This window comes from Cololabis saira, chromosome 3 (assembly GCF_033807715.1).
Source record: "Cololabis saira isolate AMF1-May2022 chromosome 3, fColSai1.1, whole genome shotgun sequence".
NCBI classification, from domain to species: Eukaryota; Metazoa; Chordata; class Actinopteri; order Beloniformes; family Belonidae; genus Cololabis; species Cololabis saira.
Genome location: NC_084589.1, coordinates 8,567,501 through 8,580,373, shown reverse-complemented (window position 1 = coordinate 8,580,373; position 12,873 = coordinate 8,567,501). Strand labels below are relative to the sequence as shown.

The window sequence follows — 12,873 nt, the reverse complement described above, 5'->3', positions numbered from 1 at the left end:
CCCCTCCAGTTTGACTTTTGTGCTGTTTTGGGAGACTTTCCGTTTCCAGGGAGCAGCTCATCTGCGTCTGATGGAGCAGATTAATGTTTACACGGACCAGAAAGCTCCCTTTGGCTTGACTGGAAAAACACAACCGGGGACCTTATTTATTGAGCTCCAGGTTCCCCCCCAGCAGCAAAAACTGAGTCCAGATCAGCCGTTCTCCCTCGACGTCAAAGCGGCTTGAGACATTGGTCATCCATCAGTAGAAACACAGTTACTTTTAAAAGCTAGCAGTAATCGGCCAGCACAGTTAAACACTCTTAGAATACAACACACCTGTTTGCAGGAGAATAAAAGAGTAAAAAGAGGGTGATATGTTTGATATACACTAGGTTGCTCCTCCATCACGTCAGAACACAGGCAGGTGCGTCTCTTTGGGAAACTTTGAGTGAAGGTGAGGCTTCATACGTGAGCCTATAAAGCGCACCCCGGTAGAGAGAGAGTTTAAAAACGAAGGCGATCCGAGCCTGATCGTGAGCAGAGACGAGACCACAAGGAAACACTCACTCATTCAGATAAACATGTCTACGCCGTCTAGAACATCATCACAGGATGTAGAAGTTAATAAAAATATATATTGTCTATCAAACTTTCTAGAGCTTTTTATATGATGTTTCACCAAAGACTAAAATGCATAAAGATGCACATCATTTATGAAGTTATACTAAGAGAGATACCTTACAGGAAACTGAGTTCATCAGAGATGAAGGGAATGGATGAGAGCTTGTGTGTGTGTGTGTGTGTGTGTGTGTGTGTGTGTGTGTGTGTGTGTGTGTGTGTGTGTGTGTGTGTGTGTGTGTGTGTGTGTGTGTGTGTGTGTGTGTGTGATGCACGCTTTTGTACAAGGGCAGTGTCGTGTGTAGCTACAATATATCCATGAATGTACCGTTTACTGGAGAGGCAGTGTGGTGCATAACTCTTCTCTGGGGTTTAAAAACAGCAGAATCCAAAAAAACAGGATCCTGGAAACGTGTTCATGCTGTTGCAGAGGTGTAGGGGGGCAGAGCCTTCTTGGGAGGGACGCTCACGTTGTCATCAATGGGAGGCAGCAGTACCTGGAGATAAAGAAATAATAATAATAATATTTTTTTTAAAGGTTACCTTTGTTCTTTTTCTCTTAAGACAAATCAAAATGAACACGGTAAAAACAGTCCCTCTAGAAATAAGCCTCATACTCCTAAATCTAATCAAATTGTTAAATATTAAGCAACAAATACCTGCCTTGACTAGAATTAGTAAAACTAGGAAAATAGTCTAGCCACCAGACCATTTTCTTGAAACAAGGCTCTTTTTTTAAACCTTATTAGAAACCAGTTTTTGCAGTGCATTTCTCTGAATGTGAAAAACCTGAATAGTAAATTGTGAAAATAGACCTTGATACACAAATACCAGAGAAACTAATGTTATTTCTTAGTAAGCAGACCAAATGGCAGCTGATTTCAGCTTAATATGATTATGTAACATGTCGACTGGGAGGACGATGAATCAACGTTATCAAGACGTTATATTTCACACACAGCAGGAGTGAGCGTGAAACTGTTCCAGAACAAGTACCATTGACGAGATAAATATTAGATCAAATTAACCAGCCATTATTTAGGTTGAATGTAAGTGTAAAATTAGATTCTACATCCACCCACTGCCCGTAGAGACAGTATACACATGATGGATTTAGTTTTTTCCCATGATGAAGGCAGCTCTGAAAGCTGATCCCAGACCTGCAGAACTGGCTATTTATTTCATTCTTCACACACCGACAGGAGTCCTGAACCACACGGGTGATGATTGAGTGAACCACAGCTCAGGACTGGTTTCAAAGCTGCAAAAATAACTACAGGGAGCCAACTCATCCCTCACAAATGGCAGAAGTAAAGTAAATGGAGAGTTGTGTTACAAGGATCGATGGCTTACAGAAGTCACAGAGATGTTTCTTCTCAGGGCTTTTTGTAAATGTAACTTAAAGTGACATTCAGAAGCTGATGCTTCCGTCAAAGATCCCTTTCAGAGGTTTTGCAACTCACAATCATTTGAAATATCTGTCCTCAATTCTCAGAAGCTTTTGCTTTCTAAAACGTAATCATCGAACCGTCGCCTCCGTTCACCTCTGCAGCAGCAGAAAATCCGAGCTGATGCCATGTGGACTCGGAGGACTTTTATCTGTGACTCGACACCAGTTTGCTTTTCATACAAAAATATAAGATGCATGAAGGGTTCAGATGGCTTCATATCACGCATTTGAACCTGTTTTAAGTGATGTTTAAGTGCTGATCCATAAACGCCACTGGACTTCAGCTGGTTCCTGAAGTCCTTTGAGCTGCTGGCTGTGAAAATCATTACTGCTTGAGGATCTAGATCCGAGAGCCGTTCTAAGGGAACAGCTCATCGTAATCTTCTTTTGTCCAGTCTTATAAAGCAAAGCTACTCTCCTCGTCATGATAATGAACCAGAGGCCTCTCGGGTTCCTCTGAACTGCATGAGTTCTGCACGCACAATGGACACGAGTCGATAGAGTTAATTCTCCCCCAGAGGGAGACGGTGCAGGGAAGTGTGTTTACGCTGATAGAGGTGCTCTCCAGGATCGATAGGAATCAGTTCTTCAGCAAAGGCAACGCCGCTGGTCTGCTCTGGAGACCAGACAACCCTCCGTGAATAACGGCCCACTCAAAAACCCTATTTGCCCGTTGACTCCAAATAAAATACCAATGTTTGTGAACTTTTTTACGATTTTTCTTCCTTCAAACATGGATTTTACTCTTGTTTTTCTTTGACTTGGAGTTGTTCAATTGAAAAATAGAAAGCAGAGGTATATGAATATTACTACAAAATGGGCAGCCTTGTGATGAGATCACCACGCAGTGATCTAAGAAAACGCAGAACGCAAAACGTCATTTAAAGCTCAAAACCTTCTCAGATTCCTCAGCTGCCCTCTGGGGGTCATATAAGTGCCACATCCAGATGTTTCAGTCTATGCTGCCGGATGTATATAATATAATTATTCATAATGATAGAAACTGTTAAAGCGTATTTAAGGGTTAATAAAGTGCTAAACACCTGAGCTATTGCTGGGTTTTTGTTTTGTTTTGCTGTGTTTTCATTGCCATTATTTAAACTTATTTTATTATTTAAAAAAAAGTATTTTCTTAGGAACTGACATGGACTTTAATTTCCTATTCTTGTACACACAGATAAATAATCGCGGTCACGTTTTGGTTTGAATGGCCTCGTAGGCGTCACTCAAACCCATGTCTACTTTCAACCACAGGGACCAACCACACTGCTTAAAAACTGTTCAGCTGTGACCCCGTTCACACCTGGAGCAGATCTCGCATGAAGGCCAAGAAAAAAACATCGTTAGAGTAAGAGGTAAGAGGTCGGTGATCCTGACGTTATTCAGCACAACCTTATCAAGTTTGCTGCATGTTAAAAATGAAACAAGGTGAATCAACAGTATTTCAGCAACACTAAGTGGACGGCGTCACTAATATGAAGAATCCTTTTTGTTTCAAATATACATCTTTAATACCAAATACGGCCAGAACCAGCACAAATAATCCATAAGGACGGGAGAGACCAAACAGGAAATGAGTACGATGCAGATATAGCTGACAATATCTGCTGGCAACAGGTGGGTTTTCATTTCAGCCGACAAATCCACAATCTCCCACTGCAGTTGTGTCCTGCCGGTTGATCTAGCAAAGCTACCTAAAGGGAAGCGGGTTTCCAATTCACCCATGTCTGTCTCATGAAAAGAGATTACTACAATTTGACCGTCTGACGCAGCTGCGCTAAAGTCTGACACACACATGAGTGTGGGTGTGAACGACTTTCCTGCATGTTGGAACTGCTCTGGCGGGCCCCTGACCAAATATCAGCCTGCAGGCTGCTAGCAGAAAGCCCCGACCCAGCTGGAGCCTGCGGGGAGCTCTGATTAAATATCCCTAACTCTGGCTGACAACGCGTTTACATGAGGTGAGGCTGATGGCGACCACGGGAAGGACTGGGTTCCTGCTTTTGAGCTGGAAAGTCATTTCTGTCTCTGCAGCTCAGGCTCCTTCAAATCCTGCCTGCAGACACCTGCGCTTCAGCGTGAGATAAAACCACCCAGCGCGTGAAGATGTGGGCCGTTCAGGAGTGTTACGGTGCAGAGAGACAGTCCAGTTCATCAACACGTCTGTGAAACCCAACATGCTGCACGACCGCCATCAGCTTTGACCCTGGTACTGTCTTCAGGTCAAAATTACCCAATTCTCCTGTTCCTTCTTTCATCCTGCTCTCTCCTTCCTTCTTCCCTTCCTTCCTTCCTTTTTTCCTCCCTTCCTTCCTTCTTTCCTTCTTTTTTCCCTTCCTTCCTTCCTTCCTTCTTTTCTCCCTTCCTTCCTTCCTTCTTTTCTCCCTTCCTTCCTTCTTTTCTCCCTTCCTTCCTTCCTCCCTTCCTTCCTTCCTTCCTTCCTTCCTTCCTTCCTTCCTTCCTTCCTTCCTTCCTTCCTTCCTTCCTTCCTTCCTTCCTTCCTTCCTTCCTTCCTTCCTTCCTTCCTTCCTTCCTTCCTTCCTTCCTTCCTTCCTTCCTTCCTTCCTTCCTCCCTCCCTCCCTCCCTCCCTCCTTCCTTCCTTCCTTCCTTCCTTCCTTCCTTCCTTCCTTCCTTCCTTCCTTCCTTCCTTCCTTCCTTCCTTCCTTCCTTCCTTCCTTCCTTCCTTCCTTCCTTCCTTCCTTCCTTCCTTCCTTCCTTCCTTCCTTCCTTCCTTCCTTCCTTCCTTCCTTCCTTCCTTCCTTCCTTCCTTCCTTCCTTCCTTCCTTCCTTCCTTCCTTCCTTCCTTCCTTCCTTCCTTCCTTCCTTCCTTCCTTCCTTCCTTCCTTCCTTCCTTCCTTCCTTCCTTCCTTCCTTCCTTCCTTCCTTCCTTCCTTCCTTCCTTCCTTCCTTCCTTCCTTCCTTCCTTCCTTCCTTCCTCCCTCCCTCCCTCCCTTCCTCCCTCCCTCCCTCCCTCCCTCCCTCCCTCCCTTCCTTCCTTCCTTCCTTCCTTCCTTCCTCCCTCCCTCCCCTGAAGACAGCACAAGGGTTAACAGAGCCAGACACTGACAGCTCCTCGTGTGTTTCTGCTGGTCGTCACAACACGTCATCGGTGTTTCTGCTGCCTCCTTTTTCTGTCTGTTAGAGTCTTATAATCATGTGATCTAATTGGTGTGAGGGCCGGGCCTGGACAGCAGCACACCAACAACAGGCTCAGTTACTGTACGAGTGCTGGGTCTTAATGGTTTTCCCAGCACGAGCCTCCTGTCTTCATCCATCCGTGCTGCTGAAGCCTCAGTAAAACCGCCTCCTTCCTCCCTCTACATGATGACTTTCCAGTGGTGGGCCTGTCCGAGCAGGAGAAGCCTACGCAGACCATGGAAACGTGACTGGTGCTCCGGACTGAGGGAAGAATCGTCCCCCCCCCCCGCTGGGAATGAGTCTGTTGGCTTTGGAAGAGGATGTGAGGAACGGATCCAGAGCAGATCCAGTTTTATGTTGGATTTGCAGATGATGATATAGACATACGGGATCTGATGGCTTCCTGCTGCTCTAATATCAATTTCCTTCACATCTTCTGACTTGTTTGGCAGATTTTCTAATCTTTTGAGGAAATCTGCTGTTCACTCCGACCTGCTGCTGGCCGAGCTTTTGTCCAGCTGCGTAGCAGGACCGTGAACCCTGGCTCGCTGAGACTTATTCTTCTGTTGTATAAAACATCAATGCAGTACCGGCTCAGACCCACGTGGGTCTACAAGCTCCTGCTGCTGCTGACAATCCTGAGTGGGTGTTTCACTAAACAACAATTAAGTCTAAACAAAAAAGTCTACTGAATGTGTCATTTAATACTGAATTTTCTCTCAATTTTCAGTTTTTTTTTTTTTTTTTTTTAAAGGGACATATTATGGGGAGAAGATTACGGAAGTATTAGGGCCAGGCAGGAGAAAAATAAAAAATAATATTTTATAGGAGGAAGATTTTTTTTTCATTATGCACTTCGAGAAAAAAGTCAAAATGTCGAGAAAAAAGTTGAAATGTCGAGAATAATGTTGAAGTACAATTTCGAGAAAAAAGTCAAAATGAATTTCAACTTTATTCTCGAAATTTCGACTTTATTCACAAAATTTCGACTTTATTCACAAAAATTCGACTTTATTCTTGAAATTGTATTTCAACATTTATCTCGACATTTCGACTTTTTTCTCGAAGTGCGCAATAAAAAAAAAATTCTTCCCTAATATTCTTCTGTAGAAGATCCACGTTTCTGTGCTTGTGATCATATAATTGGGTGTCTGAAGTATCAATAAACTCAGAAAACATCACATACGGCATTGAACGCCCCGACTGAGCGGAGATGTAAAGACACTGATAGAAATGCTGCTTTGGTGTCAGTGTCTGTTGTATTTTCATCACTGAAGAGACTTTTGTCGTGTTCTAACTCAGGTAAGGATGTTAAGTTGCCTTTATGACACTTTCTAAGATCTACTCTCATTCTTATTGGGACATCCTCGTTTTCCTCTTCTGTCATTACTTTCTGGAGTTGCTTCAGCTGGTCTTTGACGATAGTAACAACAGGACACCACCAGAGCTGAAGGACCTTCTTAAAGTTAGCAGATAGTTTCTTCAAATGAAACTGAAACTCATATTTTTACATGAAAACAAAAACACAACCCCTCGGTGCTCCGTGAAGAACTTAGGAAGTTGGGTCAACTAATGAAAAAAGCAGTAATAAGCCCTTTAACCGTGGGTTTAAGCTGGTATGAGCCTGGCAGCAGAACGTGAACGTTGGGTAACCTACAGTGGTGTCGTTGGTGGTGACGTACAGCAGGATCTCAGAGCCGCCCCGGCCGCTCACGTATCTGTAGCAGTTCCACACGCACGCGATCAGATATGCCTGGTGACACAGGTCAACAAAACAAAAAACAGTTAGAACCACGTAAACACACTTCATTATAAGGTGGAGATGAAGGCGGGTGGTAACGACCCCCAGCTGAAGCGTTTGTCTTCACGCTTGTTGACGGAACAGCTGGTCTAAAAGAGCAGAAATCTCTCTGACTCTCATGTTGGTCAGGAGATTAAACGTCTCATTTGACCAACACTTTGATTCATGCACAGCATGGACACTTGCATCAGTCAGCTGGGAAGATTTTTCTGCTCACCCTTTTCCAAATGTTTGTTTGAAGGTGTTTCAGAGTACACTGATGTGGCGTACGTGTACTTTCCGTGCACAGTCACAGATGGAGTAACCATTACATTAACACGGTGCCTGTTAGTGCATGAAAGACTGTAATAGTAAATTGAGTTACAGTACATAAAGACGACCTCGCTCTTGTTAAAATCTCATTATTTCTATAAGTTCTGCCCAAACAGGCTGAACGTGATTTTACAGTAGTGATAAACACGATCCCGCTCCCTAGAAATCCTCCGGCTCTCAGCAGGCAGCCTGCTGCTGGAGCACATCTGCCAAACACAACATCTGCTGCATCCATCCAGCCACGTGAGCGCCCAGAACCACTCCCATCTGACGTCCGTCCATCAGAACCAGGATAAGAGAGTGATGCCCTGGAAGCTGAGTTAGATCAAAATCATCCAGTGGCACACGTCTGCTGGGACAGATAACACTCCATTTACCTGACAGTCCACTGCAACACAAACTAGAAACAAACGAGATATCCTCCACTGTAAATAACTGTCTCACCCACACTGTCCCCCGGTACAAAACGTACCGAGCAACTGGGCTTTATACCGCTTTCACACAGGACAACCAAATGCAATTGTTCACAATGACCAACATGGCTCCAGAACTGCTAAAAACACATCGGATCAACCAGGTTTTGCTGCTAAACCCAACAACAGTTGTTCACCAGCGTTCCAACTTCAGTGCTCGAAACTTTAAACAACCGTCGCTCTGCCTGCGGCTCAGGTTTGGTTCCTCTGATTGATTGATTGATTGTCCAACGGGAGCTTCTTCTGCAGCTACTGACTAAATAAAAGGCGAATCCAGAGGAACCAGGTTTTTGTGCGTGTTTTTGTAAAATCAGCAGAATTGTTTCACAACATGGATTTGACAGGTTTACTGGATTCACCTGATAGACTTATAAACACTAATAGAGAGGAGCAGCTGAAGTCCCCCAATGTGTTTACTATTTCTTTTTATTCCTTCATTTCCTTTTAAGTACTTTTGTTCTTTTTCTTTAAAGAGATCTATTATTTCTATTCTAAGAGAGCTGAATCTGTCGGGAAAGCCTTTTACTGTAGATGTTCTGATCAGATCTGGGACACGATCAAACATTTGTCTCCACACAAGTCTTCCCTCGTCCCGTCTGTGTCTCCTCTGCTGACCTCAGAGTTTAAATGCCCGTTGGACTGTAAATACTCTCAGTTAACAGGATTAATGCGCCTCATTGGGACACGTTTGAGCCACAAATCTGGAGAACCTCCACACACCGGCTCTGATCATTTGGGGAAAACAGATGAGAGGACTGAGCGTCAGAGAGGTAAACAAACAGAGAACCATATCTGTGCGTCTGCCAGGTTAGAGTCCTGCAGTGAGGACCAGCCGTCCACACAGCACCAAAGTTGACGAAAGCAGTGAGTCTGATAGTTAATCAGAGATGCAACTCTCGGGTAAAAGGTGCAACTCTCGGGTAAAAGGTGCAACTCTCGGGTAAAAGGTGCAACTCTCGGGTAAAAGGTGCAACTCTCGGGTAAAAGGTGCAACTCTCGGGTAAAAGGTGCAACTCTCGGGTAAAAGGTGCAACTCTCGGGTAAAGCTGTTAATTCTGTACAATCAGTGGTTTAAACCGAATCCTCTTTTCATTAAATCTGAGGAGTTGAACATTTTCCTTGATTCAGCCACTGATCTATATGAACTTCCCACCAGACACCCCCCCTCCCTTAAAAGCCAAATAAAAATATCAAAGCAAAACAAGTCTGGACTTGACAGCGAATGCGGTTCCCCCTTCTAATTTTAGCCATGACAAAGTCACATTTGATCATATTGTTACATAAAAGAAGCTACAGTCCGTGTCACAGCACTGCATAACGTTTGCTGCTGTCAGACAACCTGTGGACTCGTAAATATGAGCCTGGCAACACTTGTCAAGGGTCACGATCGCTGCCAAACATATTCCAAACAGGTGCAACGTGAAGCAGGAGAAGGTCACCTTGAAGCCCAGAATGCAGCCGATGAAGAGCAGCACGATGAGGACCAGCCACGCGTTGCTGAGGCCGGAGATCTCCTCCTTGTAGGGGAAGTTATCAGGCTGAGCACAAACACAGCACAGATTTACGTGAGGTTAAAGACACACCACTCATTCACCAGTAGAGACCAGAGCAGCCCTGCGTGGGCGTCTCACCAGCTGCTGCAGGTAATCCTGGATGGTGTTGGGGTAAACCACGATGCTCACAGCCACCAGCGTGTTCATGGCAAAGTCAAATATTTGGTAGCAGAAGAAGGGAATTATCCAGGCAGCACGCAGCTGAAACACAGACATTTGTTTTTACTATCTTTACTAGACTTGTACTTTTGTTTAGAACGGATCATCGAACCAGACTTTTGAAACATAAAGTATAACTGGGTTGCAATGCAAGTATTGAATTATTTTAAAGAGTTTGGAAACAGTTTACAGGACTGTCTCAGAAAATTTGAATATGGTGATTTTCTGTGATGCAATTACAAAAACAAAACTGTCATACATTCTGGATTCATTACAAATCAACTGAAATATTGCAAGCCTTTTATTATTTTAATATTGCTGATCATGGCTTACAGCTTAAGAAAACTCAAATATCCTATCTCAAAAAATTATAATATTCTGTGAATCTTAATCTTAAACTGTAAACCATAATCAGCAATATTAAAATAATAAAAGGCTTGCAATATTTCAGTTGATTTGTAATGAATCCAGAATGTATGACATTTTTGTTTTTTTAAATTGCATTACAGAAAATAAAGAACTTTATCACAATATTCTAATTTTCTGAGACAGTCCTGTATGTTCTGGGAATCAACAACTGAGGTGAGTGCGGGTATTACTGGCACAAAGGAGTACTCTGTTTACCTTGTATGCACCATACGTGGCCATCCCACATATCAGTATCATCAGCAGGGAGATGGCAGAGGCGATGCACATGTCTGCAGCAGCAGAAGAAGAAGAGTTACACATAAAACTGCAATGTTTCTGCACATTCAGCGTAACGCAGCAGAACGTCTCATTTGTAAAACAAGGACAGAATGAGGTGGAATCAGAACATGTGGAGACGCCGGGAGAACATTTCCCCATCCCGCGACCCATTAACGCAGCACCTATGTTTTTCTGCTAGAAACTGACAGTGAACATTGTGCAGCTCTGAGGATGAATAACAGGATGAATCACACATCCACTCATTAAAGAGCTTGCAAGTGTAGTGAGACAAAAACGCTGCTTTATTTAAAGAGTCTCATTGAGCTAACGGTCATAATGATCCGGGGAAAATGAAATTAAATCAAATAAACTTAACCTCTGGCTTGGGTTTTTATTGCGCAATGTTCCTGGAATAAGAGCCACCAGGAACAACAGCAGTGGCTTCAGCCAAAGACTATAATCCTGCTCTAAATTGATTTTAAAAACCTTAACTTTGAGAAATGATCCACACTTCTGTGCCTGCTTTTCAAGCCTTTCGTTTACTAATTCACACAAAGACTCCCACAGGGGATCTGATTTCATATCCTTGGCTGGAATGAGGAGAAGGAGTTCCTAATGAATGGGTTTGGCTGCACAAGCGTTAGTGCATCACCCTCAGAGGTGTTCAGTATTCACATTCATTACTCAGGTAGAAGTATAGATACTAGAGTTTAAAAATACTCCTGTAGAAGTTGAAGTATCAACTCAAGTTTTTTACTCAAGTAAAAGTATAAAAGTACTGGTTTCAAAACTACTTAAAGTATAAAAGTAAAAGTAATGTAAGGGGGAAAAGCCATTAAGGACAAAAGCCATTGAAAATGAATGTATCTTAGTATAATGCAGATATATTAAAGAACCATATATGTGTACTATTGAGCATTAACATGTGTTTCAGAGAGCAGGAGATATGATGACTAGTTGCCTATAAGTATTGTAATGGTGCAAAAAGTCAAACTTCAGAGGCATGTTATCATTCATCCTAACCTTTATTGGAATGTACATCCAAGTTTAGTTGCAGGAATCTGAGGGAACGGATGTAAGAACAAAACTGGACAAGAACATCTGAAACAACCACAACCAAATTCACTCTATCCGGATGGAGCAATTTAACTGGATAGTTTTTTTTTAAAGGCTGAAATGAAATAGAGTAACGAGGCTGTTTTTAAAATGTAAGGAGTAAAAAGTACAGATAGTTGCGTGAAAATGTAATGAGTAAAAGTAAAAAGTCGTCTGAAAAATAATTACTCCAGTGAAGTATAGATAACCAACATTTCTACTTAAGTAAGGTAAGGAAGTATTTGTACTTCGTTACTTGACACCTCTGATCACCCTAATGGTCTAACGGGCCCCAGGTGCAGCGAGCCGCCGCTCCAGAGTTCTCTCTGACCTTAAGACAGCCGTCCAAATGCTCTGAACACATGGACATCAAGCTCACACGTCTGTGAAGGGTGGACTCTCGTCTAATAACACAATAAAGCGCTCCATCAGTGAGGCGACGACCCCGTTGAGCCTCCGGAGCCTCGAGTAAGAGAGGAAGGCACCTGCCACAGTCAGCTGTCACATTTAATGTTACATAGAGACCAAACCCCAGAGCTCTCAGACAGACGTGGTGTTTATGTGAGACAGGTGTGACATATAACTGAGTTTGCGTCTACTTACTGGCATCATCCATGACATCTAGGTCATTGGCCAACTCGGCGCTGGTCAGGTGGTACTGCTCAGGATCACTGAGGGCGGTGAGCAGGATGAGCAGCACCACGGCATTGATGAGCTTAGGGGCAGAGGACAGATGGACACGTCAAGACGGCCAGACGGGCAGACGGGCAGACGGGCAATATGGTCAACAGCGAAGAGGAACAGTAAAGCTCCTGCAATCTGCCACCTGACATGCGATGGGTGAAGTCATCAATAATCTGCACCGTAAAATAGATGTGGGGAAGCCTTTTTTGCTGTAGCTGTTCATCCTCAGCAGCTTCCCCAACAGTAAAGTACATATTTACAGAGGAAGATCCCCATAAGCCCTTCTCTATCTCTGGCTGGTGCAGTTCATTAATGCAGACAACTCCCACGTCCCCACTGATGAGGGGGAAGCATGGAAAAGTCTTCAGTCGACATGCAGCCTGACACACAAGCTGCCACCTGAGGCTGCTGCTTTATTCATGGCAGCAGAGGGGATTTTTCCACATGCAGTGTTTGCTTTTTATTAACCCTGTCCTGTTCAGCCAGACTGACCAGCTGCTGCACTAGGGCTTTTTAACAATAAAATCAAATCTGAAAACTTAAGTTTAATCACTCGTGAATAAAAAATAAGAGATGACACCAAGAGCAGACAATGGCATTTGTAACACAGTGAGAGCATCTACATGGTCGTTTTATGTTTATCTTGGATAGACAAGGATAATCACATACAATCTGCAGGATGAGCTATAAAAACGAGAGGAGAATCCTATGATTGTCTGAAAGTGTTACTGTAAATTCCTGCAGCGCAGGGCGCTCACCATATACCAGACCCCCAGGATGATGGTCCCTGTGCGGACATGGCAGCACAGGCAGCAGCTGGTGGAGGACCAGCGCTCCCACGGGGACAGCAGCATCTTCTCCGCCAACATCTCACCGCGGCTCGGGCAGAGGAAACACACACACCCGGGGGAAAGATCAGG

The 12,873-nt window shown here is 43.8% G+C and overlaps 1 protein-coding gene across 1 annotated transcript in view; it reads right to left on the bottom strand.

The window, feature by feature from the left end:
• Positions 1-306: 306 nt before the first annotated feature.
• Positions 307-12,873, bottom strand: part of LOC133440858 (lysosomal-associated transmembrane protein 4B-like) — a 12,634-nt gene continuing 67 nt past the window's right edge. The window contains exons 1-7 of the mRNA XM_061718186.1: positions 12,712-12,873; positions 11,873-11,984; positions 10,112-10,185; positions 9,407-9,529; positions 9,215-9,313; positions 6,847-6,942; positions 307-1,097 (exon numbers count right to left, since the gene is read on the bottom strand). The exon at positions 12,712-12,873 is cut by the window's right edge and continues 67 nt beyond it. Of these exons, the coding sequence (XP_061574170.1) occupies positions 1,017-1,097; positions 6,847-6,942; positions 9,215-9,313; positions 9,407-9,529; positions 10,112-10,185; positions 11,873-11,984; positions 12,712-12,822 (696 nt within the window). The 5' untranslated portion in view covers positions 12,823-12,873 and the 3' untranslated portion in view covers positions 307-1,016. The remainder of the gene's footprint in view (positions 1,098-6,846; positions 6,943-9,214; positions 9,314-9,406; positions 9,530-10,111; positions 10,186-11,872; positions 11,985-12,711) is intronic.